The 27,917-nt window shown below is 48.1% G+C and overlaps 5 protein-coding genes across 9 annotated transcripts in view; 2 read left to right on the top strand and 3 right to left on the bottom strand.

Moving 5' to 3' along the window:
* Positions 1-15: 15 nt before the first annotated feature.
* Positions 16-394, top strand: LOC309400783 (histone H4). The gene has a single exon (XM_081969444.1). The coding sequence runs from the start codon at positions 35-37 to the stop codon at positions 344-346; it is 312 nt and encodes a 103-aa protein (XP_081825570.1). The 5' UTR covers positions 16-34; the 3' UTR covers positions 347-394.
* Positions 395-1,854: 1,460 nt separating this feature from the next.
* Positions 1,855-2,302, bottom strand: LOC309400777 (histone H2A-IV-like; the record flags this gene model as incomplete). Its single annotated transcript, XM_081969436.1, has 1 exon — positions 1,855-2,302. One exon carries the CDS (start codon positions 2,300-2,302, stop codon positions 1,913-1,915), a length of 390 nt encoding a protein of 129 aa, XP_081825562.1. The 3' UTR covers positions 1,855-1,912.
* Positions 2,303-7,024: 4,722 nt separating this feature from the next.
* Positions 7,025-7,477, bottom strand: LOC309400737 (histone H2A type 1-E). The gene has a single exon (XM_081969374.1). The coding sequence runs from the start codon at positions 7,462-7,464 to the stop codon at positions 7,099-7,101; it is 366 nt and encodes a 121-aa protein (XP_081825500.1). The 5' UTR covers positions 7,465-7,477; the 3' UTR covers positions 7,025-7,098.
* A 2,762-nt stretch (positions 7,478-10,239) lies between these two features.
* On the top strand, positions 10,240-19,835 carry LOC309400544 (transcription initiation factor TFIID subunit 9-like). The gene is made up of 7 exons (XM_081969113.1): positions 10,240-10,372; positions 12,313-12,394; positions 13,854-13,990; positions 14,976-15,110; positions 17,190-17,271; positions 18,658-18,771; positions 18,895-19,835. The coding sequence occupies exons 1-7, from the start codon at positions 10,322-10,324 to the stop codon at positions 19,059-19,061; spliced, it is 768 nt and encodes a 255-aa protein (XP_081825239.1). The 5' UTR covers positions 10,240-10,321; the 3' UTR covers positions 19,062-19,835.
* Positions 19,836-23,433: 3,598 nt separating this feature from the next.
* LOC309400722 (chromosome-associated kinesin KIF4-like) overlaps positions 23,434-27,917 on the bottom strand; it is a 53,017-nt gene continuing 48,533 nt past the window's right edge. For 4 of the 5 annotated variants that reach the window (XM_081969360.1, XM_081969361.1, XM_081969362.1 and 1 more), the window contains one exon: positions 23,434-23,692. In XM_081969360.1, the coding sequence (XP_081825486.1) occupies positions 23,489-23,692 (204 nt within the window). In that variant the 3' untranslated portion in view covers positions 23,434-23,488. The remainder of the gene's footprint in view (positions 23,693-27,917) is intronic. The other variant, XM_081969363.1, reaches the window with a different exon arrangement.

Genomic DNA, 27,917 nt, shown 5'->3' with positions numbered 1-27,917 from the left:
CGAGGTTAGTTTTTGCTGTCTGTCGCTCTCGAAGATGTCTGGTCGTGGCAAAGGTGGAAAAGGCTTGGGCAAAGGGGGAGCCAAAAGACATCGGAAGGTACTCCGCGATAATATCCAAGGGATCACCAAGCCGGCTATCCGCCGTTTGGCTCGCCGCGGAGGGGTGAAGCGAATTTCTGGCTTGATCTACGAAGAGACCCGTGGCGTGTTGAAGGTTTTCCTGGAGAACGTTATCCGCGATGCCGTGACTTACACCGAGCACGCTAAGAGGAAGACCGTGACCGCCATGGACGTGGTGTACGCGCTGAAACGCCAAGGTCGTACCTTGTACGGCTTTGGGGGCTAATCCTACACACAAAAAGGCAACAACATAACGGCCCTTTTAAGGGCCACCCACAATTTCAGAAAAAGAGTTGTAGCATATACAAATCTTTGATATTCTTTTTTAGTGGGACTAACTAACATTTGGCAAAAAAAAAAACCTACTTGCTCGAGTAAATGGCTATGTAAGTAAGATTTAAAAAAAAACTGCTTCATTTATATTCTCCCGTTCGGATCTTTTTTCTAGAGACTTGCCTGGAATTTTTAGGGCTTCGTTACTAACATTTTATAGCTAAATGTGGGGATCCTTTTAGGGGGAAAAACAGTCCAGTTGCATTTTGAAAAGGCACCTTTGCTATTACACTATAGCATTTTAATATATTGCTATAACACTAGCATATTACCTACTAAGATTATTTAGTCTTCTGTTCCTTCCTTCCTAGTACCTATCTCTTCCCACTTAGGACTATAACCATGTTGCTTGTATCTTTATTTATATTTATTTGTTTCCTAGTGTGATTCGATTGCTTATTAGTAACCTATGACTTTCTATTCTGGTGCTATTCCATGCACCAAAGACAAATCCCTTGTGTGTCCAACCACACTTGGCCAATGAAGAGTTCTTTTTTATTTTTATCCTGGCAGTCCAGGGTAACATTTATGTAGATGCTTACAATCTTGGCGGCTTAAGATAAACTCCCTATTTAAAAAAAGCCTTTCTTAAAAGACATTAAAATTTCTAGTGAAAACCGTAAAATTAACCAAGATGCTAGTTGCTTGATGCATTTAATAAATGCATGTGAATTTATTATGTGTATTCCGAAATGAACACTCAAAGGTTTTTAACCCAAGCAGCACCGAGCAATACCGAATAACTCATATAATTTATGACTTTAAGGGTTTGTGAGTTATAATTTATTGGCATGCTACCTGGAATCCACGTTTTCTGTGATTCAAATGTCACGTGTAATCATAGAATGCCTAAGGCTAGAGAGAAGGGGGCTTTGGAGGCCGTCTAGTCCAACCCCCTTTGTCCAAATCCTCAGTACGTTTTAGGTGTGAAATCCTTCTGCAAGTATGTCACTTGATGATAGGATCATACATTTAATAAATACTTGTGAATTTATGATGTGTATTCTGAAAAACACTCCGATTTTAACCCAACCAGAATACTGTGTAACTCAATAAATCTGAGTGCTATCTCAAATCCATGTTTTCTATTATTTGGGTTTCGCATGTAATCACAGAACGCCTAAGGCTAGAGAAGGGGGCTCTAGAGGTCTTCTAGTCCAACCCAAATCCTTCATGTTTTAGTACCTTTGTTAGTACTAAACGTTAATACGCGAAATCTGTCTGATTCAGGAGCAAACCTATTTAAAAGCCCCAGATCCAATTTGGGGTCTTTTTGACTTTAGAGGCATCACCTCCGACTTTCCATCACCCCAGTTAGCCCAGTCAATTGCTTTGCCCAATATTTGACTTCCCAAACTTAAGAGATTTGGAAAGAAATCAGCTTTTTCTGTGAGGCTGTGAGTGGCTCTTAAAAGAGCCTTTGCGATGGGATTTGATTCGTGGACCGAGGAAGTGGAAATTATTTCGCCTTGGCTTTATGGCTCTCGGTCTTCTTGGGCAGAAGGACGGCTTGAATGTTGGGTAGGACGCCGCCCTGGGCGATGGTGACCCGTCCCAGCAGCTTGTTCAGCTCCTCGTCGTTGCGGATGGCCAGCTGCAAATGACGCGGGATGATGCGGGTCTTCTTGTTGTCCCTTGCCGCGTTGCCCGCCAGCTCCAAAATCTCGGCCGTTAGGTATTCCAGCACGGCGGCCAGGTAGACGGGAGCGCCGGCGCCCACACGCTCCGCGTAGTTGCCCTTCCGAAGCAGCCGATGCACGCGGCCCACCGGGAACTGCAGCCCGGCGCGGGAAGAGCGAGTCTTGGCCTTAGCCCGGGTTTTGCCACCTTGCTTGCCGCGTCCAGACATCCTCGCTCAAGGTTCCTTTCTCTACAAAGCCCGCAAAGAAATGATGGCTAGCTAGTGCTGCAACCCGCTTATTTATTTACTCCTCGGGTTTCTAGAGGTCTTTTTTGATTGGGCGGGTCGTGGCGCCGGTGGTTGGGCCGTCCAATAGGAACGCCGTTCTCTCAGCCAATCGGAATGTGTTTTTTACTCACTCGGGCGCGCGGTATGATTTTACTCCCTCCAATCGGAAGCCTCCTTTGGAAGCGACTGGTCTGAATATTTTTCAGGCTAGTTTTGAGTTTTTTAGTGCAGACAAATAAACGAACAAACAAGAAAACATAAATTAAAAACAATAAACAAACAAAACAAACAAATAAATAAAGATCGTCTTAAAGTATCTCTTAAGTAAAATAAGCAAGCAAGCAAATTTCCTAGCTGGGACTTCACTGTGTTATGATTCTTTATTTAAGGGTACTTCCTTTAATGTAATGGCATTTACCTTAATTAATTTAATGGTATTACCTTAATTAATTTCCTGGTGGTTCATTTCAGCTCAAATTATTCTTCGTTTAAATGGTCCTGAAAGGACTTTAAATGAGGTTAAGTATGTTGGCAGAGCCAAAGCATTGACTACGCTATGGGCTGTTCGTTCCTTTAAAAAAAAAAGCGTTGGAAGGAGAATCCACCCGATTCAAATTCTAAGCTGGGAAGACAGACATTGGATGCAATTTATTTATTTATTTATCAATCAATCAACTGTAGGAAGTTATCACACAGCCGTCTCCCAGAAAAATGAAATATCCTACGAAATATTGATAAGGCAGAATATTATATTTTCCTGGATGTGGAAAAAAAACTAAGTAAATTCCTGCAGCTTCCTGCCATCCTTACTTTATCAATGGGCCATTAAGAAGGCCAAGTTAGTCCACTTTACATAATAAAGAGTTCTCCCCTTCAGCTCCAGGGGGATGGGAATGAAGGCATGATAATATAAGCCTTTACTCAACTGACCACATGGCATCTGAACTCAATCAAACCTGGATTCAAAACTCAGCCTAGAGGGTTGCCCTTGCATGGGCCCATGGGAGTCTGACAGCCAATCAGAATGCATTTCTTACACAGGAACAGGAAACAGATAGGTGGGGCCGAACAGATTATAAAAATCCCTGCAAGCCCTTCTTCAGTCTTTTCCTTTGCCTTCTCTTCTTCTCCACCAACATTGAAGCATGTGATCACCTTTTCTGTTCAGGACTCAGGCTATGTGGTCCTGTCCACCATTAAAACCATCTTTCCAAGCAGCCTCCATGTCTCCAGTGTCTTTTTCCCCACTTGGAGCCGAACCTAGAAGGACATTTCTTCCAACACAACAAACACAAGGAAACAAACTCTGAAAACACATGGAAAAAATGGCACAAATAAATGGATATAAACAAGCCAAGCAGTCATAAACACATAAAAAGAGGACATATAAATGGGGACAGTAGGACAGGGACGGAAGGCTTATGTATGCTTATGCACGCCCCCTTTACGGACCTCTTAAGCAATGCGTAAGGTCTACGGTAGACAGCTTAAGGTAAAAGGTATGGGGGCTTAGAGGAACTAACAACAGGATCAGGAAGGGTGTTCTGTTCCACACATCGTTTTTCCTGCAATCAAGATTAGAACTGATTTATATCCATGGATAGCCCTTGTGTTATTGCAGGTGAAGTAAAAATAGTCATGAACAGGTAGGATGTTAGGGCAGATTATCTTGTGCCCTAAGCTCAGGTCGGAATGTAGACGGCGTAGTTCAAGGTGATCCAGGCCTAAAATTTCAACCCTGGTGGTGTAGGAAGTTACTACCCACCCCTCTGCTAGAAAATCCTGGGAAACATGAAGAAGACCAATCAGGATACATACACAGGAATAGGAAACAGAGAGGTGGGGGCCAAATAGAGTATAAAATACCTAGCATGTCCCTTTTCTCTCTCTTTTCTTTCTTCACCCAACATCTGGAAGCCTGGGATCCCCCTTTTCTGTTCAGGAGGCTCAAGCCATGTGGTCCTGCCCACCATTAAACCATCTTTCCAAGCAGCCTCCATGTTTCCAGTGTTTTTTCCCCCACTTCAAGCCAAATCCAGAAGGACATTTTCTTCCAACAGTGGTATAAGGGATTTTATTACGAGCAGAGGAGTTGAGTGCTTTTCTTGTAAAATACATGGAGGCTGATTGAAAAAAAATGATGGACAGAATCAACAGTTCCTGGATCAGCTGACCAATTGCCTTGATGAGTAGGAGTACAAGGATTTTTATACACTTTTTTTCCTACAGTTTTTTTTTTTATAATTTAGAGGCTTGTTTTGTGCATTTTGTCATTTGATTTTAATTCGTTTCTCTCACGAAGGCCGGCAGTGACCATTCAAAGTTACAACATCAGTGAAAAAAATGACTTAAGACCGTTTTTTTTTTCATATTTACAACCGTTTTAGCATCCCCGTGGTCACACTATTTGCATTCGAATGTAACTGACTCGCATTTATGACCATTGCACTGGCTAGTAGTCACGTAATCTCATTTTGTGACCTTCTGACAAGCAAAGTCCATGGGGAAGCCGGGCTCACTTAACATTATTAATTTAACAACAAGGATTTGCTTCACAAGTGAATTTTGCCTGCCCCATGTTACTTCTCTTGCCACATTTAACACATTTCTCACTTAACAACATACATGTTGGGCTCAGTTGTGGTCGTACGTTGAGGACGTACCTGTACAGAGTTGGAAGGGACCTTGGAGGTCTTTTAATCCAACCCCCAGCTCAAGTCCCCGATTTACAACCATAACTGTGGCCATCACTTATTGCTAAACAAGACAGTTCTAAAGTGAATTTTGCCCTGTTTTGCAACCTTTCTTGCCACAGTTGCTAAGTGAATCATTGCAGTTCAATTATGCAACACAGTTGTTAAGTGCTGGAATTAAAGCATTCTTAAAAGCCACGTAAATCCCAATCAGGGTGCCCAAACTACGTGGCGTGGCCAAAATTTCAAGATCTTTCTGAAATCATTTGTTATCAAAAAATATCTATTTTTTTCCTGCATTTCCCTAGATGTTTTGGGTAAAAATAGGTCCAATATCTGGATTTAGGATGTACCCTGTAAAAATCTGGACCTGCAGTAGAAGCCACAATGTTACCGAAGCCTCGGAGAAATAGAGAACACAGAAACTTATGTTGGAAGAAAATGTCTTTCTGGGTTCAGCTCCAAGTAGGGAAAAAGAGACTGGAAACATGGAGGCTGCTTGGAAAGATGGTTTAATGGTGGACAGGACCCCATGGCTTGAGCTCCTGAGCAGAAAAGGGGGAATCACAGGCTTCCAGATGTCGGGTGAAGAAGAGACCAAGATACTGAAAGTCCCTGGTTTTATGCCCTCTCTGGCCTTTGATCTTGATCTTGTCTTCTGATTGGTTGTCGGACTCCCATGGGGCAACTCTCTAGGCTGTGTTTTGAGTCCAAGTTTGGTTGAGACTTGCTTCTTCCCAGGTGTCCTGTGGTGAGATGGGTCAAGGGCTAATCCTATCATGCTTTAATCCCATCACCCTGGAGTTGAAGGGGGGAGATCTTTGTTATGTAGAATAGTCCGGCCCAGGCTTTTTTAATGGTCCATTGACAAAAGTGGGGGGCTATTAAGAATGAGTCTGCTTCCTGCCTAAAAACATGTTTCTCCATTTTCTGATCCAGGGAAATATAATATTCCGCCTTTTCGATATTTCCCAGGACATTTCATTTTTCTAGGAGAGAGGTGGATGCTAACTTCCTACACTTAATAAAAATTTTTAGAGCCGCCAAGCGGCCATCTGGATTTTTGCAGTTTAGAGCTGATAAACCCGGACTGCCAAGTCAACTCTACATTTTCCAGGGTGGCAACCACAACAATCTTGAATTAAATCCACTCAAGACCGTAGAAATGGGGATGGATTTTAGGAGAAACCCTCCCATATATTACCTCTCTCTTTCCACTTACAGCTATAACCATGTTGCTTGTGTCTTTACAATGTATATTGTTTTATTCTTTTCCTACTATGATTTGATTCCTCATTAGCAACCTATGATGATCACTAAGTGTCGTGATTCTTGATCTCATGATTCTTGGTGAATGCATTTTATTTTTATTTATGTACACTGAGAGCAAAGACAAATTCCTTGTGTGCGTCTAACCACATTTGGCCAATAAAAAATTATGTTCTTCTATTCTATTCTGTATTCCATTTCCTATTCCTTCTCTATTCTCTTCTCATTCCTATTCCATTCTCTCTTCTCTTCTGTTCTATATTCCAGTTTCATTCCCTTCCCTTCCCCTCTTAACTCTATATGCTATTCCATTCCACTCTATTCCATTGGAAATCCCCATTTCTTTTCCTAGATTGCTCCTGCTTGGGCCTACAGAATTACATTTCAGAATTTAGGCCATGTAAGGTGGGCCCTAATCCCTTAAAAGCTGAGATATATATTTATTGCTGGCATTAGTTCAAGCCAATACTAAGGCCTAAGCCAGCGCTTATGAGAAGGGCTATTAAAAGCCAATGAAAACTCCCCAAGTTTTCCTTCTGGCCGGCTTCTGGCCAGCCGGTGGAAAAAGCACACACTACTTTCACCAGTTTAAATATGGGGTTTTTTGGCACACCCCCCCCCCCCCCAGTAAATCCAAATTACCTTTTGTGGGGTTTGGAGACATTAGGAAGTGCAAATAGCTCTTTTAATGACTTGGTGGAGCGGCTCTGAAAAGAGCCTTTGGAGGGAGATCCGGGCGCTGCAGACCCGGAGATTATACGACTTGGTGGCCTTTTAAGTCTTCTTGGGCAGAAGGACGGCCTGGATGTTGGGCAGGACGCCACCCTGGGCGATGGTGACCCGTCCCAGCAGCTTGTTCAGCTCCTCGTCGTTGCGGACGGCCAGCTGCAAGTGACGCGGGATGATACGGGTTTTCTTGTTGTCCCTCGCCGCGTTGCCCGCCAGCTCCAAGATCTCGGCCGTCAGGTACTCCAGCACGGCGGCCAGGTAGACGGGAGCGCCGGCGCCCGCACGCTCCGCGTAGTTGCCCTTCCGAAGCAGCCGATGCACGCGGCCCACCGGGAACTGCAGCCCGGCGCGGGAAGAACGAGTCTTGGCCTTAGCCCGGGTTTTGCCACCTTGCTTGCCGCGTCCAGACATCGTGACTCTTAACACCGGCAAATAAGTCGAAGTGAGACGCTCAGTGCGGTGTCCTCCTGCTTTTATATTCGCCCGCCGGCTCCTGAGGTGACCGCGGTGATTGGAGGAGAAAGGAAGCCGGGTCCTCCAATGAGACGTCGGGCAATGGCCTCTTAGCGGCCAATCGGAGAGAGGCGCTCCTCAAAGGAGCCAATAGGAATGACGGTGAGAAGAACCCGAAGGAAAGGGGACAAGGGTTTGCTTTCTCTTTTTTTCTCAAGGGGTCACTTGAACTTTGGGGGAAAATGGTAAAGCGGGATTCTGGTTGAATGATGCAAAAAATCCTCTGTCTCTGTCTCTCTCCCCCTCCCTGTCTCTCTCCCCCTCCCTCCCTCCCTCCCTCCCTTATCCATCCATCCATCATCTCCCTCCCTCTCTCTCTCCATCCATTCATCCATCCATCATCTCTCTCTCTCTATCCCTCCCTCCGTATCCGTCCGTCCGTCAGTCCGTCCGTCCGTCCATCCATCATCTCTCTCTCTCTCTCTATCCCTCCCTCCCTCCGTATCTATCTGTCTGTCTGTCTGTCTATCCATCCACCCATCCATCATCTCTTGCTCTCTCTATCCATCCCTCCATCATCTCTCTATCCCTCCCTCCCTCCCTCCGTATCTATCTGTCTGTCAATCCGTCCATCCATCATCTCTCTCTATCCCTCCCTCCCTATCTAGCCACCCATCCATCATCTTTCTCTCCCTCTTTATCCCTCCCTCCCTATCTATCCATCCATCCATCTCTCTCTCTTTATCCCTCCCTCCCTCCCTATCTATCCATCCATCCATCCATCCATCCATCCATCATCTCTCTCTCTCTATCACTCCCTCCCTCCCTATCTATCCATCCACCCATCTCTCTTTATCCCTCCCTCCCTCCCTCCCTATCTATCCATCCATCCATCCATCTCTCTCTCTCTCTATCCCTCCCTCCCTATCTATCCATCCATCCAACTATCCATCATCTCTCTCTCTCTCCATCCATCCATCTATCCATCCATCCACCCATCTATATATCCATCCATCCATCATCTCTCTCTCTCTCTCTCTCCCTTCATCCCTCCATCTATCCATCCATCTATCATCTAGCCATCCATCCACCCATCTATCTATCCATCCGTCATCTCTCTCTCCATCCATCTATCCATCTATCTCAGCTCTCTCTATCATCTATCTCTCTATCTCATATCTCTCTATCCATCCATCCATCCATCCATTCGTCCGTCTGTCTGTCAATGGATTCCCTGCCACCAAGAGGAACAAACCCACGGTCCAGGGAAGGGAAGTGGCAGAGAGAGAAATGAATCGTTTGGAAACGTGCGCAAGAAAACAACCCAACTCAGAAAGCAATAAGGACCCCCTCACAGATATGAAAAAATCACCCCGATTCCTTGCCACGATTTCAGGAGCACTGTCGCAGGGCCACACATCACCGTTAGGCCAGTTTCAGGAAAGCTAGCTTGAGTGCATAAGCGTGGGAAAGGGTTGCAATAAAATTGGCCGGCAGCGAGAGCTGATTTTAACAGATGAACACTTGGAAAGGACCTTGGAGGTCATCTAGTCCAACCCCCCGCCCAAGCAGGAGACCCTACCCCTTTTCTGACAGAGGGCAGTCCAGTCTCTTCTTGAAAGCCTCCAGGGATGAAGCTCCCACAACTTCCAAAGGCAACTTCTCTTCCTTGGGTTGATTGTTCTTACTATTAGAACATTTCCCCTTATTTCCAGGTTGAATCTCTCCTTGATCAGTTTCCATCCATTATTCCTTGTCTGGCCTTCGGGTGTTTTGGAGAATAGCTTGACCCCCTCCTCTCTGGGGCAGCCCCTCAAATATTGGAAGATGCTCTCCTGTCTCCCTTGTTTGCTGGTCCAAATCCCACCCTGGAACAAAATTTTCTCTGCAAAATTTCAGGGAGTTCTTGATTGTTGGTAAGAGAGTTCCTTATTGCTAGAATTCATGGTTTAATACACCATGAATATGCCATCGCTAACCAGTCAAACTGCTTGCCAACAGAAGGTGTGGATACATCTTCACCGGAGGGTTTTAAGAAGAGACTGGGCAGTCACTTGTCTGCGATTGTATAGGTTCTCCTATGTTGAGCAGGGGGCTGGACTAGAAGACCTCCAAGGTCACTTCAGCTCATTCATTCATTCAAATGAATTAAACCCGTGCTACTAAGTGAACAACTGCTGAGGTTCCCTTCCTTGCGACCAGAAAGATTGTAAAACGGAGGAAAGCTTACTTAACACCTGCTTTGAGGAGGAGTGGGACTTTGTGGAATTTACTGTGGTTGCAAATGGAGGATTGCCTGCAATGATTGCCTTTGTAATCTAGACTGGAAAGCACAGCAGGAAAATCTATAGGAAGTGTCGCAAGAGGCTCTCTCTCTCAACGGCGCATTGGTGGTTCAGTGGTAGAATTCTCGCCTGCCACGCGGGAGGCCCGGGTTCGATTCCCGGCCAATGCAACGTAGCTTTTTTTTGTTGTTGTTATTCTTTTTAATTTTCATTTTTAAGGTCCCTGGCACTAAAAGGCTGGCACAAGCGAGGCGGGCTGCCATGGAGACGCCCTTTCACCCCCGCCCCCTTGCAATCTACCTTTTTTACGCGGCCCCGCTCTCTGCGGTTGCAAAGGAGGCCAGCCTTTGCCTACTATTCCCCAGACCCACGGGGAAAAAAAAAAAAGGAAGGGCAAGATGAGAGGCGGAACTCCGGGATGGGCGGCTTCGGTTTCGCCACTGCGCCGGCGCTTCCGCGGGTAGGCGGGGCGGCGGGCCTGGTCCGCGCACGCGCTCTTCCGTCCCCTCGGGAGGCACCTCAGGGCCGCGATGGAGGCGGCCAAGGTGGCGTCGCCCAAAAGCGCCCCGAAGGACGCCCAGGTGGGGACCGGGGGGGAAGCGGGGAGAAGCCCGGGGAGGCTCGGCCGCTTTGGTAGCTCTAGGAGCCGCGGGTGCTGCGCCGTCTCTCTCTCGCTCGTTTTGGCTCCTGGGCGCTTCTTCCCAACTGGATGATGGGCTTTGTAGTCCTAGGACTACCCGCTGCATCTTTCCCGGCTTGCAAGGGCGGCCTCGCTTGGCCTCCTTTGCCTGTCCTGCTCGGTGGGAGTGGGAAGGAAGAGGGGACGCCCGATTGATCCCTCTAGTCTGCAATCTATTCTTTTCTTTCTTTCTTTCTTTCTTTCTTTCTTTCTTTCTTTCTTTCTTTCTTTCTTTCTTTCTTTCTTTCTTTCTTTCTTTCTTTTTCCTTCCATCCATCTCCCTTATTTCTTTCTATGATCCTTTTTTCCTTTCTTCCTTCTATCTTCTATCCATCCATCCATCTTTCTCTCTTCTTTTCTTCTATTTCTCCTCCTTCTTTCCTTCTGTCCTTCCCCATCCATCCATCCATCTCCCTTCTTTCCTTCTACAGTCCTTCTTTCCTTTCTTTCTTCTATCTTCTATCCATCCATCCATCCATCCTTCTACGGTCATTCTTTCCTCTTTTCCTTTCTTCCTCCATCCATCTCTCTCCTTTTTCTTCTATCTCTCTTCTTTCCTTCTACCTCCTTCCTTCCTTTTGTCCTTCCCCATCCATCCATCCCCCTTCTTTCCTTCTACCTCTCTTCCTTATATCTTTCATCCATCTATCTCTCTTCCTTCTTTCCTTCTACCACTTTCCTTTCTTCCTTCTGTCTTTCCCCATCCATCTATCTTCCTTATTTCCTTCTACAGTCCTTCCTTCCTTTCTTCCTCCATCCATCCATCTCTCTCCTTTTCTTCTATCTCTCTTCTTTCCTTTTACCTCTTTCCTTCCTTTCTTCCTTCTGTCCTTCCCCATCCACCCATCTCCCTTCTTTCCTTCTACGGTCCTTCTTTCCTCTCTTCCTTATATCTTCCTTATATCTTCCATCCATCTATCTCTCTTCCTTCTTTCCTTCTCCCTCCTTTCTTCCTTCCTTCTGTCCTTCCCCATCCATCCATTTCCCTTATTTCTTTCTACGGTCCTTCTTTCCTCTCTTCCTTATATCTTCCATCCATCTATCTCTCTTCCTTCTTTCCTTCTACCTCCTTCCTTTCTTTCTCCTCCCTTACCTCCCTCCCATCCATCCATCCTTCCATCCATCTCCCTTTCTTCCTTCCTTCCCTTGTTCCCCATCCATCCATTGATCTTCCCTTCTGTGATTCCTTGGGTGTCTTCCTCCCTCTTTTCTAAGGGGCTGCTGGGCACCCCGGGGTTTCTCTAAGCGCCACCCGAGGGAAGGTTTGCGTCCGTACGTAATGATGGACAGACCCAAGGACTGACTTTCAGGAGCAGCCTTTGAGAAGAGAATCCGATTCCTCTCCCATTGCCCGAACGATCGTCAAAGGTTGCTCAAACAGAGCCAGTTGCTTTCAGGCACGGTCAGAGCCACGAGGAACTTGGCCTAACTGGACAGACCCACACAAAAAAGGAACCGAGATCCAAATTAGGGGTGGAGCTCTCTCCTCCCGATCGGGAGGCTGTGAGTTCGATCCTAGGTAGAGGCAGATATTTTTCTCTCTGGGCAGAGGTTGAGAATATATCTGCTGAACAAAACTCCACACCGGCGACAGGAAAGGCATTGGGCCATTCAAACACCCTGCTCCATTTAGTTTTTCAAGACTCCACCCCGTTAGGGATTACGGGGTTCATTAAAGGAGGAGGAGGAAGAAGAAAAGGGGTAGGGAAGAAAATCCAGCTTTAAAACTTGGTTTACTTTTCAGAGGCCAAGAAACACTAGGAAAAAGGAGCTTCATCCAAAATCTTGTTGCCGTTGATGCTGGGTGGAGTTACCTGATTTTATGTCCTCCTTTTTGCACAGGTGATGGCCCAGATCCTGAAAGACACGGGGATTACAGAGTACGAGCCACGGGTTATAAATCAGATGTTGGAATTTGCATACAGTAAGTGCTGCCTTGTCGATCAGAAAGATCGGCCGTTCGAATCCCGAGCGCCGCGTAACGGAGCGAGCTCCCGTGACTTGCCCCAGCTTCTGCCACCCTAGCAGTTCGAAAGCACGTAGAAAATGCAAGTAGAAAAAATAGGAGCCACCTTTGGTGGGAAGGGAACGCCGTTCCGTGCGCCTTCGGCGTTGAGTCATGCCGGCCACTTGACCACACGTCTTCGGACAGCGCTGGCTCTTTGGCTTTGAAAAGGAGATGAGCACCGCCCCCTAGAGTCAGGAACGACTAGCACATATGTCCGAGGGGAACCTTTACCTTTAAGTTCAAATATTGGAAGATGCTCTCCTGTCTCCCCTGGTCCTTCTCTTCACAAGACTAGCCAGGCCCAGTTCCTGCAACCGTTCATCGTATGTTTGAGCCTCCCGTCCCCTCATCATCCTGGTTGCTCTTCTCTGCACTCTTTCCAGAGTCTCCACATCCTTTTTTGTAGTGTGGGGACCAAAACTGGATGCAGGATTCTAGGTGTGGCCTTACTAAGGCTTTACACAGTGGTATTAGTATCTCCCTTGATCTTTTTTGGGTCACGTTTTTCATTTTATATTGCTTCTACATATCAGTGCGTGAACAGTGACATTTAGGTACCGTGCATTTCAGCACACATAAACATATTATTACTCATAGTTACGAAATTACATTGTCATTTTCAATTCATATTGTTTAAACAAATCTAATACTACCGCCGTTCCGTTTCTGAACCTCCCTCTTATTATTACACATATCTTAAGCTTAAAATATATATATATTGTTGTTCCCCCCCGTGTTTCCATTTCTATTCTAACTTTCATTCAGGTCACCGTTGTTGTTCTTTTCTGTCTTCCATCTTTGTTATTCCTGTTTCCCTTATTTAACTCTTCACATCTGTATATAATAAAGTGTCATCCTTCAACGGTATAGGGTTTCCTGCCTAGGCAGGGGGTTGGACTAGAAGACCTCCAAGGTCCCTTCCAACTCTACTATTGTATTGTATTGTATTGTATTGTATTGTATTGTATTGCATACAAAATTATACATAGTAATGCTTTACCTTCACTCTTTCATTGTTCGGTGTTTCAATGTACAATTCTAACCTCAGTCCGAATATTATTTCAACACATAGGGGAGATCTATTCATATTCCTTCCATTCATCCAATCCCTGTGGTTCTGCTGTTAAAACACTTGCTTAAATGTATGTCCCTTGATCTGGATTGTATCCCTCTGTTAATGCAATTTAGGATTGCTTTGGCTTTTTTGGCTGTCGCCGCGCACGGATGGCTCATCTTTAGTTGGTTGTCCGCTAAGATTCCAAGATCCCTCTCACCGCTGTTAAGCCCGGTACACAACGGGATAAGAGGACCGGCTGGTTCAGCTGGCCTAAACGCCGCTTTCTCCCTTTTCACCTGCTCCTTGTTTCCTGAAAAGGGTACGTGACGACTATCCTGGAAGATGCGAAAATTTACTCCAGCCACGCCAAGAAATCGAGCGTCGACGCGGACGATGTGAGGTTGGCCATTCAGTGCCGGACAGACCAGTCGTTCACTTCCCCACCACCCAGAGACGTACGTTTCGCCTGGTTCCAATTTTGGGGAGGGGGAGGAGGAAATTGCTGGCTCTGACCCGGCTCCCCAAACATGACCAACCCTCTGAAGTGAACTCAAAGATTCCTTTAATTAGGCAGGCCCGGCACAAAAGTTTCTCACCGCAGGCTAACAAGTCCAGCCGGCCGGGAGATGACTAGTTCTCCGCCACACCTATTCATCTCTGCCCGCTTCCTTTGATCGCCAGAGCTAGGGTGAGGCTTCGCTAGCAGTGGTAGCTCTTTTGTCCCGAGGACCGGCCCATAGATTTCCACTGTTCTCCTCTCCTCTTCCTTCTGTGCATCAGGCACTGGAGCCAGCTCTTCCTCCTCTTCCTCATCAGCCACCTCCAGACCTGGGGGCTGTTGACTCTCCGTCTGAGGGCTGATGGACAGCCAGATTCCGCCACTCTCTCTCTCTTTCTCTGTCTCTGCCAGCTCCATTCCCGCCTCCCCCTCGGAGCTCTCCGGTTGCCTTGATGTCTGAGTCTCACGCTGCCTCCTCCCTCCTGCTGGAGGGATTGGTGGCCAAGAGGCCAGAACCTGGCTATTTGGGGGAAGGAGGGATCTGTAAGCAGAGCTCACAAGAAGGCCTCAAGAGAGTCTTCAGCTCCCATGAACCTGCCACGCTTACAAACAGTCCTCAACTTACGACCAGAATGGACCCCTGCCCAATACGGTCGTAAGTCGGGATCGCCATTAAATCCGACCTTTTTTTTTTTTGCTTTAAAAAAAAGCAAAAATATTTTGAAAAGTTAAAAAAATAGTTGGCCGCGCCCACCCAGTCACATGCTTCCCCCACCCACCAAGCCACGCCCGCAGAACCAGCGGTAAAAAAATTTCAGATTTCCCCACAGAGATAAGCCAGCTTGAGTTGGATCCCAGAACCTGGGCTGTCGTTCAACAGGGAAGGAAACTTGGTGGAAGATTTTGTCGATTTGGCTGAAACCGTCTCTTGTGCCCCGCAGTTTTTGCTGGACATCGCAAGGCAGAAAAACCAAACCCCTTTGCCTTTGATTAAACCTTACTCTGGGCCAAGGTTGCCTCCAGACCGCTACTGCCTGACCGCACCAAATTACCGGCTAAAGTCCCTGCAGAAAAAGGTAAGGACGTTTACTTTAAAAAAAAAAAAAACTGTTGCGTGGGCTGGTAGAAATCCAGCTAACCCAGGGGGTCCTTAAACTTTTCAAAACTCTTTTAAACCTCAGACTGTTGGGAAAGCTGGGGGGGGGGGTAGATGGGCATGACTAGGTGGTCATGTGACTGGGTGGGCATGGCTGGGTCATGTGACTGGGTAGGCGTGGCCAATTTAGCAGTCCACTAAACAATGCACCCAAATTAAACTTTTAATTTGTTGTGCTCCTGGGGGTGGTGGTGGTGGAAAGCAGGGTTAGTGAAGGGATGTGGCTGCCTTGGATGTGTGAGAGTGAGGGACGTTTGTGTGTGTATGTCTCTCCCCCCCTCTGCTCCCTCCCTCTGTCTGGAGGATGGGGAGGCCAAAAACGCACCCATTTTTGGCCTCCCAAGGTCTCCACGACCCCCCGTTTTTGGCCTCCAGAAGGCAGGTGGGGGCTGGCAGGCAGGTGGGTCGATGTGGGTGGGATAGCCTTGTGGCTCCAGATTAATGGCTCCGGTGGGCCGTATCCGGCCCGCGGGCCGTAGGTTGAGGACTCCCGCGCTAACCGGATGAATACTGTTTAGCCATGACGGCGTGGAAAATATCCTTAAGAGGCTGGCTGTCAACTCCCCCGTGTTGACGTTCCACGCGTACCGTCGGCGGAGCTGGATCTCAGATTACAGTAGCTGGTTTGAGATGGGGGTATCTATTGGTTAACGTGATTTATGACACAGACTGAGGGGAGAAAAGAACGGGGGCAAAGTTGAGAAGCAGATAAGCAAAGCAAAGGAACGGCTACGAATCAATCTTGCCTAATGAATAATGCCGAAGGAAGCCGTTATTAATAAATCATTGGTTTTTGTATTAAAACATTGGCTCGCTTATTATGAGCCATCGACGGCATCGTTGGGAAACTTTACCGAGGCTTTGAAATGGACCTGTTTCCCTGTTGATAATCTCTCCGTTTAAACATTTAGACCCAGCCTGCTGGCTGGGGAATTCTGGGAGTTGAAGTCCACAGATCATTGTAGATTTTGGAAAGAGCTGGCATGGTCCTACGCCAACCCAATATCAAGGATGCAGCTGTAGAGGTGGTCAACTATGAAGTATCTGGGGGTGCAGGCAACTAATAGTCTGAACTGGTCTCTCCACACGTCATCCTTAGTGAAGTGTGCGGACCAGCGTCTGCATTTCCTGCGTCGGATGAGGAGAGCACCCCTTTCTCCTTCTGTCCTGGTCACTTTTTACATAGGCACAATTGAGAGCATTTTAGCAATCCGCATCCCTGTTTGGTTTGGTGGCTGCAATGCCTCCGATAGAAAGCCCCTACAGAGAGTGATGAGGACAGTGGAGAAGATTATAGGAAGCTTTGTTTAACAAAACAAAGGAGATCATCATAGATTTTAGAAAGAGCCGGCATGGTCATACTCCACTCAGTATCAAGGATGTAGCTGTAGAGGTGGTCCACCATATTAAGCATCTGGGAGGGGGCGGCGGCAAATAACTAATAATCTGAACTGGTCTCTCCACACGTCATCCTTAGTGAAGCGTGCGGACCAGCATCTGCCCTTTCCTGTGTCCGATGAGGAGAGCACTCCTTTCTCCTTCTGTCCTGGCCATTTTTTTTTACAGAGGCACGGTGGAGAGCGCTTTAACAAACTGCCTCCCTGTTTGGTTCGGTGGCCGCAGTGCTTCTGATAGAAAGTCCCTACAGAGAGTGGTGAGGACAGCGGAGAAGATTATAGGAATCTGGCTTCTCACAATTCAGGATCCCGCTCAGAAGCTCTGTGTGCTTAGCGCCCAAAGCATTGTTAGAGACCCCGCACACCCACTTCACAGTCTGTTTCTGTTGCTCCCCTCTGGGAGGAAGTTTCGAAGCATTTCTAGCAGGGATTTCAGATTCCCCGTGCCGTCCGCCGTAAAGGTGAAGGTGAAAAATGGTCCTAAGTCACCTTTTTTCAGCACCGTTGTACCTTTGAACTGTCACTAAGTGAACTGTTGTAAGCTGAGGACTACCTGTAGGCTCTATCGTTTCGACCGACTCTGCTTTTTTTTTTTTTACCAGATCTCGTCCGCTGCTGGCAGGATCACTGTACCCCGGTTGAGCGTTGGCGCCGTCACCAGCAGGCCTAGTACCCCAACCCTAGGTAAGCTGTCCCTCCCTCTGTTTTTGTGGGTGGGGAGGCGGGGGGTCTTCTCATAGCTTCTGTTTCCAAGGTGTTTCTTTCTCCATTCACCTTCCTTATTCAAAATCTCTCTTTATAAGTGGCTATTCCATGGAACTCCAGCAGGTGGCAGCACCTTGCCAAGCCCAGCTGGTCGCAAACGAGCTAGCAGAGTTGCATCTTTTAATACGGGGATGGGAGACCACCAGGGGACCACCAATTTTACAAAATAAAAACAAAAATGCTCCCGGAAGGACATCTGTGGAGATTCGTAGTCATCCAAATCATTGTTGTCTCAAAAGTCCTTTTTCAAAAGACAACTGGACTTTTTCCTCAGAGCGGTGCGGTGGCCTAGGGGCGGAGCTCTTGCCTCACAATCAGGTGGCTGTGAGTTCGATCCTAGGTAGAGGCAGATATTTCTCTGGGCACAATGAGAATATATCTGCCATATATAACTCCGCACTGGCGACAGGGAAAAGCATCCGGCCAGTAAAACACTCTGCTAGCTCCATTCATTTGCCCCGACTCCACCCCGCGAGGGATTATGGGGTCGTTAAAAGAAGATGGACTTTTTCCTTGAAGACATTTCACTTCAAAGACAAGGAGCTTCATCCGTTCGGGCATGATGATGGGGAGATGGAAGGATCATATTTCTTTGCAATCATATCTTAGCACTCTCTTTGAGAGCTGCTGAGGTCACTGGGGGTTTAATCTGTGCCCTCAGGGTCACTAGACCTCAACCGTTTGCGCTCTGTTTCAGGTGAACATATGAAATTCAGGGGGATTTAAATAATGTATATTTAAATACGTTTAAGTCTAATTAAAAGCAATACGTACTGAATGATTCTAAACTTAAGAAGTAACATATATTGTATAAACCGAGTAAGAACCTACATTTTATAAATATTCAATGCTTATTACATAAATAAAATTACATTTCATCATATATATTCAATCTATTTAATAAATAACATACTACATTTCATAAGAAATTGAAATTTCATAAATAGCATAACATACTTAAAATCTTTAAATACATAAAATCTATTTAATAAATAGGAACAATATATATTCAATATAAACAAATACCTGGGCAATGCTGGTTTATTGGCTAGCTGAGTTATAAAATAATAAAACAATCCTAAGGAAGCTAGTTCTATATAAAACAAATATGCACATGAGCTAGCAAGCCGGTTGGGTGGGGTGGGAGCCTGGACTTTTCTCAGCCTTATGGAACCTGGAGTCCTGCATTTGCCAGTTGTCAGTGGGCGCGTGGGGGGAAATCTGGGTGAGATCTCCCCTTCTTTGCTGCCGTTCCGGTCTGACCTGCTTGGCCTCGAACCCTCAACCTCTTGTTTGCATTTGCAGGGCCTCCTTCGGCCCAAGCGGTGTCCGTTTCTACCAAAGTCGGCACGCCCGTCTCGCTGACTGGACAGAGGTTCACCGTCCAGATCCCCACCTCTCAAACATCGGTAAAATCAGGTGAGTGGTTTTGAGTGGGCCGCAACTTTGAACCGTCGCTAAGCGAGCGGCCGTATGTCGAGGATCTGCCTACGTCTCAACGGGAGTGGTTGACACTCGCTTTCTCCCTCTTCCTCTCTCCAGCCACCCCGACCACCCCCACCGTCCAGAATGTCCTGATCAACCCCTCCCTGATCGGCTCCAAGAACATCCTTATCGCCACCAACATGGTCTCCTCGCAGAGCGTCGCCGGCGAGCCCAACGTCTTAAAGCGGAAACACGAGGAAGAGGAGGACTACGACAACTTATGAGTTCCAGGGAGCTCAGCCCCCCCCCCCCCCAAATATTGCTCTCCTTCCATCTAGTGCCTGGTTTGGCACCAAATTTTTTGCTCTCCCCCAGCCTCCGGAGGCGTTCCTCGATCCTCTGGGACGGTGAAAACGGAGGCTGGGAATGAGCTCATTTCCAGGAGGCCCGTTTTTCGTCCTCCCAGAGGGTGGAGACTCCTGGGAGGGGCGGGGTGGGCGAGGCCAGCCACTCCTTGCAACTAACTAGATGTAACGAACCGGCTGAATCCTCTTGTCAAAAGGCACCGGTTGCAGCTAGGCAGATCAAACTGCATCCATCTGTCTCCTACAGCGTGGAAGGGAAGGAAATTTGAGTAAGGGGGGGGGGCGTTGTTGGGTTCACACAATTGCGTTTCTTGGTGTTTTGAGGTCCATCCTCCCCTCCTCCCCCCCAGGTTGTGTAAAACCGACTCCAGTGTTCGTTGAAGTCATCCATCGTCCCCGACGGAGACTGGGATGAAAAAAAGGAAAGGAAAAATGATACCCTGGCACGACACAATTTGCAAAGTTTTGTTGTTTGCATGGGGCGGAGGGGGGGGGGAACAGTGTTGTGTTGTGTTGGTGCAGGATTGTCAACTCGCATCGCCGTGCTTTCCGGTTTTAAGAGTCCGGCTTCACAATGCATCCCCCTCCTCCCCATTATTTTGTAGGTCACTGCCACGAACAGTACAAGGTCTATTTCTTTTGAGAGCTGTATTATAAATTAAACTTTTTTTTTCCCCATGAGGAGTAACAACACAGAGTTGTTTCGTTTTTCTAGGGTGGGGTGGGGGGGATTAGGGGCTGATTTCTGGTGGGTTTAAGGCCGGAAGGATTTGCTTCCCCCTCCCTCCCCCCCCCCAAATGGAAACAAAGGTAGTCCTCAACCTACGACAATTCATTTAATGACCGTTCAACGTCACAACGTCGCTGGATTGAGGGACTCGCAATCCTCTTTCACACTGGCTGGTGGGAGCCACAATTCAGACGCTGGGCCACCGGTTCACACTTCACGACCGTCGCTGTGACCCCGGGATCACGTGATCCTCTTTGGCGGCCTTCGGAACCAGCAAAGTCAACACGGGGAAAGCCAGATTCGCTGAACGACCATGTTGCTACCTTTTAACAGCTGCGGGGACTCGCTTCACAAACCATGGCCAGATAGGTCGTAAAAGGGGGCAAAAGTCACTTCACGTGTCTCCCCCTGAACAAGAAGACATTTTAGGCTCAGTGGTGGTCGTAAGTCGAGGATTCCCTGTATTTAAGCCATCCATCCATCTGGCATTACCCTGGGAGGTCAACCTTCAGCTACAGGTGGACTCAATGGAGCACTACCAGTTGTAAATCTGGTCGTCGTCATTCTGACTGAGGTTTCCCGAGAGCAGGAAGCAAACTTCTTGTCCCAACAAAAACCCCTTTTATTCATTGACGGTGAATTCTGCTCCTTCCCATCCAGCAAAGTCTTTCAAAGGAGGATTTACGGTCACAGACCTCATCTGGCTTGGAGAGCTGCCAGGCCGAGATCTGCAAAACTTGGCCAGGAGTCTCAGAGAGTCCCGAACCAATTATGCGAGCTAATTGTCTCCTGCAAACTCCATTCCCCTGGCGCTCCCTCTTTTATTTCTTCTGGGAGGGGCCATTCATCGTCCACCTGTGGCCTTCCTCCCAAAGTCGACCCCTGTTCTTTAGCTGCTCCCTTCGTCTGGCAACTCTGCGCATGCGCACACTGGGAACAGGCTCCAGCTGTTCTTCTGCCTCACGGATGTCTCACTCTAAAGGCAGCTGATAACTGGCATACGGCCCTGGCCCCCTCTCTGCCTCCGACACAGAGCCCTCGTCCGAGCCTTCCCCAGACTCCAGGACTGGCCCAGGTTCCTCCCCAACCTCCTCACTCTCCCAATCTGTTGGCGGGCCGCAACAGTTGTAAAAACAGGTCCCCCGTGTGACTGATCCGATCCACAAAGTATTTTTGCCGCAAGTTGCTAAGCAAAACGCCGTGGTCGTTAAGGAAACCCAACGGGCCAGTTTGTCAGAGAAATCTTGGTCACTCTTGAGATGGGTAGGCTTCCAACTCCCAAAATTTCCCCAGGGCCGCTGGGGAATTCAGGCCTCGCTTTCTTTTTCGCCTTTCCCCTGGAACGGAGCGATTGGAGAGGAAGGGATTTTTAAGAGAGTAAGTAGGCCACACTGGGCATAGCTATCAAAAGAATGCATTAGTGCCAAGGAATTTGGGGAGTTGGAAGTGCACCCGGCTCAAAATGGACCAAGGCTAAACCGTCGTAAAAGGCAGCCTAGGTGATGGCAGGATGCTGGCAACAGATGAACTGGTTGAGGACCTGACATGCAATCATGTTACACGCACACACACGTGGCCGTTGGAACTTCAGAACTGGGTCCTGGTAGCGAGATCGGTCACGATTTCAACGGTTCCAAAGTGGTCATAAGTCAAGATCCTCATCGACATCACTGGAAGCTTTCGAGAAGCGACTGGATTGCCATTTGTCAGAAATGGTGTGGCGTTTCCTGCTTGGGGTGGGGTGGGGTTGGACTAGATGACCTACAAGGTCCCTTCCTATTCTGTATTCTGTAGCCACAGTGTCTGGCTTCCCCCCCAGAAGCTGTGGGTGCTCCCAACACCCGAGGTTTTCAAGACGAGACTGAGCGATCATTTTTGTGGAATGGGATAAAGTCTCCTGCTTGGGCCGGCGGGGTTGGACTAGATGACCTACAGGGTCCCTTCCAACAGTTAATCTGTAAAAAAAAGAAGCAACTTTTTGAAAACAGAGCGGATGGACACACCCACCCGCCGTCTTGTTTTGGACCTTAAGAGTGAAGGGATGCAATAGTAATCGAAAACACATTTTGAAGAGAAAAGGCATTTAAGAGAATAAACCTCAAAAAGAGAGAGCCAAGCTGCGCCTGTAATGTGTGAAAAAGAGAAACTGGAACGGACAAAGAATTTTACGATCCACATTTATGCTTTTATATTGGGGGGGAAGGGGAGTCACCCTGCCGACAACATGGCTCCCCACTGCAGTGGCACAATAGCTGCTCAACCAGGCCATTTACAACCACGAGAAAGTTACGTGTTGGTCTCCACATTCCGCTGCCATCTGGATTGCCCTTCGCTTCCCCGCAGGAATTTGTTTTTTGGGGGGGTGGGGTGGGGGGAGGAGTTGTAGAAAACCAAAGATGGGGGAAGACTTCCCTAAAGCCAACTCTTGACGGATGAAGAGGCGCCGATTGTGAAGGCGGTCGTCTGAAAGGCAGGCCTTGCTTTCGTTTTCTCCTTTCCCCTGGAACAGAGAGAAAGGGATTTTTAAGAGAGTAAGCAGGCCACCATGGGCCTAGCTATCAAACGAATGCGTTAGCGCCAAGAAATTGGGCAATTTGGAAGTCCACCTAGTTCAAAGTGACCCAATGGACACTCTCTCACAAGCAGGGTGGGACCTCCGCCACCTTTGCCAGTCCCACCCCCCAAGACCTTCAGTGGGTCCAATGCGAAACCCGTCCCTGCGATCCAGCCCACCCCCGGCATTTGGCTGTGCTGTAGAGTTAGGCGGTGATGGTGTCTCCCAACTTTTCCAGCTCGGCAGACTAGCGGAGGCGGTAAGGTGGGCGGATGGGATGGTTTCGCGCACGCCTAGGCTGCGTTCAGAAATGCACACGCGCACAGGCACAACTCACAACTTCGGCGGTCCGGTTCTGAAGGGGCCCTGGTTCGAATCTCATCAGGCTCAAGGTCGCTTCAGCCTTCCGTAGTGGGTCAAATGAGGACTCGGATTGTTGTCGGGGGTGGTGGTGGTGATGTAAGAGGCTGACTCTGTAAAGCGCTCAAGAGAAGGGCTGTGAAACACTGTACGGGGGTTGGACTAGATGACCTACAAGGTCCCTTCCAACTGTTCGTCTGTAAAGTGGTTTGTAAGTCTATTGCTAAGGAAGGAAGATGGGAAGGAGGAAGCCATCTTGGTGCAGGGATGAGAGCGCAGTATTGTAGCCTGACTCTGCCCACTGCCAGCAGTTCGATTTTGACCAGCTCAAACTTGATTCAGCCTTCCGTCCTTCTTTCCGAAGTCGGTAAAACGAGGATCCAGATTGTTGGGGGGGAGGAAGAGGCTGACTCTGTACACCGCTTAGAGAGGGCTGTAAAAGCACTGTGAAGCGGTATATAAGTCTAAGGGCTTTTCCTGTTATTCCTCCCCTCCTCGCTTTCCAGAGAAGACTGTGGGGGTGTCTCGGTTTTCCGTCGGCTTCGAGGAAACCCCCACAGTTTTAGCTTCGTGCCCGGAGGCAAAGAAAAGGCCTTGCTACCCAATGAATTGTTAATAATGAATCTATACATAATCTTTATTAAACTATACATCAAAAAAGGAATATTTGTACATTAAAAAGAAGGAAACTGGAGGGGGGGGTTAGTTCTCTTCCGTGAAGCTCTCTTTGATCGGGGTGCAGCCGGAGAAGAAGCTGCTGCTGTTACTCAGAAGCCGCTTCCGGCGTTTCTTCAGGGTTTGCTGCAGGATCTGTGCACCCTCCGAGGGTCCCGGGGGCGGGAACGAGGGTTGGGTGTTGCCCTGGGGGGCTGCCAAGGTTTCGGGCGGCATTGTGTCTTCCAGGACCTGGTAGGAGGGGGAGAGAGGAGACTTGAGTCCACGGGGAATAATTGTTACGCGATTCGCTCAGCAACTGCCTGATCTCACCGCAGCGCTTCACTTTACGGCTGTCATAAAAGCCAGCGTGACCCATCAACAACCGGTCTGGCTGAGCAGCTCAAATTCTGGATCTCAACGGCGGTCGTTAAGTTGAGGACCGCCCACCGCTCTTACGAGCATCCTGTTTTGCTCGCCCGGATGGGGACGTCCATCCCTTCCTTCCTACAGGGGATCCTCGACTTATGACAACGTTTCCATCGCTAAGCGAGACATCAAGGAAAGATTGCCCTGTGTTTGCAACCTCCCTTGCCACAAGTGTTTGAGTGAAACACCGCAGTGGCTAAGTGAGTCGCCTGGTTGTTAAGCGAATCGGGCTTCCCCCTTTGACTTTGCTCGTCGGAAGGTTGCAAAAAGGAGATCGCATGACACACCCACCCCACTCCCAGGGGGCTGCGACCGCCGTAAATCTGAAACAGTTGCCAAGTGTCTGAATTTTAATCACAGGATGTGGCAACGGTTGTTAAGTGTGAAAAGCAGTCGTAAGTCACTTGTTTGGTGATGTCGTAATTTCGAATGGTCACTCATATTTTATTCCAATTTCAAATTTTAAATCATATTTGATTCCAATTCCATTTTAAATCATCTTTTATTCTAATTTCATTTTAAATCGTATGTTATTTCAATTCCATCTTAAATCACATTTTATTCCAATTCTATTTTAAATCGTGTTTTATTCCAATTCTATTTTAAATCGTATTTGATTCAAATTCCATTTAAAATTGCTTTTTATCCAATTCCATTTTAAATCGTATTTGATTTCAATTTCATTTTAAATCGTATGTTATTCCAATTCCATCTTAAATCATATTTTATTCCAATTCCATTTTAAATCGCATTTGATTCCAATTCTATTTTAAATCATGTTTTATTCCAATTCCATTTTAAATCGCATTTGATTCCAATTCCATTTAAAATTGCTTTTTATCCAATTCTATTTTAAATCGTATTTGATTCCAATTTCATTTTAAATTGTTTTATCCAATTCCATTTTAAATCGTATTTGATTCCAATTTCATTTTAAATCGCTTTTTATCCAATTCCATTTTAAATCGCGTTTTATCTAATTCCATTTTAAATCGTGTTTTATCCAATTCCATTTTAAATTGTATTTGGTTCCAATTTCATTTTAAATCGTATGTTATTCCAATTCCATCTTAAATCACATTTGATTCCAGTTCTATTTTAAATCGTGTTTTATTCCAATTTCGTTTTAAATCGTATTTGATTCCAATTTCATTTAAAATCGTATGTTATTCCAATTCCTTCTTAAATCGTATTTTATCACATTTCAATCATCATTGGTTTCTGGAACTCTGCACTTAGAGGTGTCCCAAAGGCTAATCAATCAATATATAAACAGTCGCTAAATGAACGGTCGTTAGCTGAGGACAACCTGCATTTGTTCTTTTTCAAAGGAGTCACTAGCTGGCCACTGAGCGTCCAGTTCTGACCTGCTTAAACAATGTCCCCCCCTGTCCCTGCTCCCCCAAAGCCACAGCCTCCCCCTGTGAAAACTCAGAGCCCCCGCGTCTATTTATCCCACCCTGATGGCCCCTTCGTACCTTTCCTTTTTAAAAAAAAAAAACATTTCATTTTATTTTTTAAAACACAACCCATCTTCCATTATTGTTGTCTCTGGGTACAAATATTTTGTGCAATAACATTTAAAATTGACCATCATTTTCATTATTTAATCTATTCCGGGCTTAATACCAAGACCTTAAATGTTTAATACTACAACAATCCTTGATTCTACCGTGCCTGCAAACCATCTTTTCTTTTTAGACTTCAGGTCGGCCCCACTTTCTACCGTGGGAAATTAGGAGGGGGGGATTATACGGAGTTGGGTGACATGTAGCCATAACAACATTCTTCTTAGAAAGCCAAGGTCATCAGCCCCGGGCCCTGGGTAAGGGTGGTGGGGTGGCGGTGGTTATGCGGGAATGTTTAGAGCCGAGGGAGTTCACTGTCCCTCAGATACCCGGGTGTGAGTCCCTTGGTGTGAACTGGGGCCCAGGGAGGCAGTGGGGCTTGCTGATTGTATACTTGGCTCCTCGCTATGCATCAGCAGCCCTGCCCGAGCTCCTCGAGCTAATCTCAGCGACGGCAGTTGAGACTCCCAGACTTTTGGTCATGGGGGACTTCAACTTGCCGTCAACGGGAGCGGCTTCTGAGGTGGCTCGGGAGTTCATGGCTTCCATGACGGCCATGGACCTGACCCAATTAGTGCAGGGCCCCACTCACGAAGGGGGCCACACACTGGACCTCATTTTTGTATCTGAACAGTGGACGAGTGATCTGGGAATAGGGGACTTAGTCATCACGCCCCTGTCATGGTCAGACCACTCATCCCTCCGGCTGGACTTCCCTGGCGCTATCCCCCACCGCGAGGAGGCGGAACCAGACTCTACAAGCTGGTACCGCCCCAGGCACCTGATGGAATCGGACAGATTCCAGACGGAGCTTGGGCCAATACCTGTAGCCTTGTCCCGCTCCCGCTCCGAGGACCTAGTGACTGCCTGGAATAGGGCGACGACTGGGGCCTTGGACCGGGTTGCGCCTTTGCGACCTCTCCTGCGGCATCGATCCACCCGGGCTCCTTGGTTCACTGAGGAGCTAAGGGTGATGAAGCGCCACAGGAGACGTCTAGAGAGCAGGTTGGAGGTCCTCACGCTCCGAATCTGACCGAGCACAGGTAAGAGCCTATTTGCGGACTTACCTTGTGGCAATGAGAGCGGCCAAGCGCAGACATTGTGCTGCCCTTATTGCGTCCGCGGATAACCGCCCTGCCGCCCTGTTTCGGGTGACCCGCTCCCTTTTATCGCAGGGGACGCGGGAGACACCCTTACAGGGAAGAGCAGAGGAGTTTGGGGAATATCTTCAGGACAAAATCGATCAGATCCGGAGCGGATGGACCTCCGTCAGTGGACCAGACGAGCCGTCAACAGCGAGTCTTGAGAGACCATTCTGGGAGGAGTTTGACTCTGTTGCCCCCGAGGATTTGGACAGGTTGCGTGGACGGGTACGACCCACCACATGTTCAATGGACCCGTGCCCCTCCTGGCTGGTACTGGCAGCCTGGGAGGTGACACGAGGCTGGCTTCTGGGCCTGGTGAACGCCTCATTGGGTGAGGGTTACTTACTAACCGCCTTGAAAGAGGCGGTGGTGAGACCCTTGCTCAAGAGACCTTCGCTCAACCCAATGGAGCTAGCTAATTACCGTCCAGTCTCCAACCTCCCCTTCTTGGCGAAGGTTGTTGAGAATGTGGTGGCGCAGCAGTTTCCACGACACCTGGACGAATCCGACTATCTAGACCCACGCCAGTCCGGCTTCCGACCCGGGCACAGCACTGAGACAGCCTTGGTCGCGTTGGTGGATGATCTCTGGAGGGCCAGAGATAGGGGTTGTTCCTCTATCCTGGTCCTATTAGACCTCTCGGCGGCTTTTGATACCATCGACCATGGTATCCTATTGCGCCGGTTGGAGGGGATGGGAGTCGGAGGCACCGTTCTGCGGTGGTTCGGCTCCTACCTCTCCGACCGGAAGCAATGTGTGTTGACAGGGGGACAGAGGTCGTCCCTGAGGCCACTCACTTGTGGGGTGCCACAGGGATCGGTCCTCTCGCCTCTCCTGTTCAACGCATATGTGAAGCCACTGGGTGAGATCATCCGTGGCTTTGGGGTTGAGTACCACCTGTACGCTGATGACACTCAGCTGTACATTTCAACCCCAAACCACCCCAACGAGGCTGTCGAAGTGATGTCCCGGTGTTTGGAAGCTGTCGGGGTCTGGATGGGGGACAACAGACTCAAACTCAACCCCTCCAAGACCGAGTGGCTATGGGTACTGGCACCTCGGTTCAGCCAGCTGACACCATCGCTGGCCATAGGGGGCGAACAACTGTCCCCTGTGGAGCGGGCGCGCAATTTGGGCATCCTCCTTGATGCCCGGCTGTCACTGGAGGACCATGTGGCAGCCGTGGCAAGGGGGGCGTTCCACCAGGTTCGCCTGGTGCGCCAATTGCGCCCCCTACTGGACCGGAGTGCCCTGAGCACGGTCACTCATGCGCTGGTGACGTCTCGCCTGGACTACTGCAATGCCCTCTACATGGGGCTTCCCTTGGGACGCATC

This window comes from Natrix helvetica (assembly GCF_964273705.1).
Source record: "Natrix helvetica genome assembly, chromosome: W".
Classification (NCBI taxonomy): Eukaryota; Metazoa; Chordata; class Lepidosauria; order Squamata; family Natricidae; genus Natrix; species Natrix helvetica.
Note: the sequence above shows the minus strand (reverse complement) of the source record. Positions and strands in the feature narration are given on the sequence as shown.